This window comes from Crocuta crocuta, unplaced genomic scaffold (genome assembly GCF_008692635.1).
Source record: "Crocuta crocuta isolate KB4526 unplaced genomic scaffold, BGI_CrCroc_1.0 C28773995, whole genome shotgun sequence".
NCBI lineage: Eukaryota > Metazoa > Chordata > Mammalia > Carnivora > Hyaenidae > Crocuta > Crocuta crocuta.
In genome coordinates this window covers 1-1,496 of record NW_027550461.1, presented here as the reverse complement: position 1 = coordinate 1,496, position 1,496 = coordinate 1, and the positions used below count along the sequence as shown (strand labels likewise).

The following is a 1,496-nucleotide window of genomic DNA, read 5'->3' as shown; positions in this document are numbered from 1 at the left end:
CTACTTCCTGGCCATGCTGGCCCTCACTGACCTGTGCATGGGGCTATCTACCATGTACACGGTGCTGGGCATCCTGTGGGGATTCGTTCGTGAGATCAGCCTGGATTCCTGCATTGCCCAGTCCTACTTCATCCATGGTTTGTCCTTCATGGAATCCTCTGTCCTCCTTGCTATGGCTTTTGACCGCTACATTGCCATTTGCAACCCACTACGCTACTCTTCGATCCTAACTAATGACAAAATCATGAAAATTGGGGTGACGATCTTATGTAGAAGTTCTTTACTCATACCTCCGGTCATCATCCGCCTAAAGTTCTTAAATTATTGCCGCCCCCACATCCTTTCTCACTCTTTCTGCCTACACCAAGACTTAATTAGAATGGCCTGCTTAGACATCCGTTTCAACAGCATTTATGGTCTTGCCCTGGTAATCAGTAACTTGTTGTTGGATGCAGTGCTCATACTTATCTCCTATATTATGATCTTGCATGCAGTCTTAGCTATTGCATCGCGGGAGGAAAGGCTCAAATCCTTGCAGACCTGTGTATCTCACATCTGTGCTGTTTCTGTTTTCTACATCCCAATCATTGGTCTGACTATGGTGCACCGCTTTGGGAGACACCTCTCACCATGGGTCCATGTCCTCCTGGGCAACATCTATATCCTTTTCCCACCCTTGATGAACCCCATTATTTATAGTATCAAGACCCAACAAATACGAACGAGAGTCCAGAGGTTGTTTAATTTTAAAAAATTGTAAGTCTTGAGATCGAATGTAAGTTTATTTCAAAGCCAACAAGTGGAGCTCAAATGGGTGTCAGTAAATAATTATAAATATGTTTGATGACTTCTATTTGTATGTTTTCCATGTAACTCCCTCTCCATTTTCCCCACAACCGTCATAAGTCAGTGAAATTGATATGGGTTATGTTGCGGTCAGTTTTATTAATCAGACAGTGCATATAAAATGGGCTGAGGATCATATTAATGTATAAGACAGATTCACTATTAAAATGTATATCTCACTATATCCAGTTGAGTGAAGATGGTTTGACATCCACTTATTACAGAAAAAGGAAATTTTACTGATTAAGTCCTTTATGTAATTACTAAAGGATCGCCAGTGATCTTAGTCCGTTTCCACTACTCTAGGCAACATTCTTGTTTATTTTTTAGCCATTCTCCCTGCTATGTGATTTAGCCACATTACATTACATGGTCATGTAATGGAGTAAATATCATAAAGAGATTGGACTATTTGGATCATAAAAAGTAGTGAGACAAATAGCAAAACAAAAACAAAATAAAACAAAACAAAACAAATAAACCCTAATCTTGGTGCTAGGTTATCCACCAGCCAAACAATTTTTCCCTGCTCCCTTCCTACAAACAGTAATTGAAATAGAGATACTGACAAATAGTAATTGCCAGGGTAGAAATAGACTTTTGTGATTAGTTTGTTTATCCAAATAATAGAAAACGACTACCATTTGAAA

General features: G+C 39.4%; 1 protein-coding gene across 1 annotated transcript; it reads left to right on the top strand.

Annotated features, from left to right (window-relative positions):
• Positions 1–4: 4 nt before the first annotated feature.
• LOC144219101 (olfactory receptor 51V1-like) lies at positions 5–760 on the top strand (the record flags this gene model as incomplete). The annotated part of the gene is made up of 1 exon (XM_077749064.1): positions 5–760. A coding segment is annotated over one exon (756 nt), but the record flags the coding sequence as incomplete, so codon positions are not given.
• Between the last annotated feature and the right edge of the window lie 736 nt (positions 761–1,496).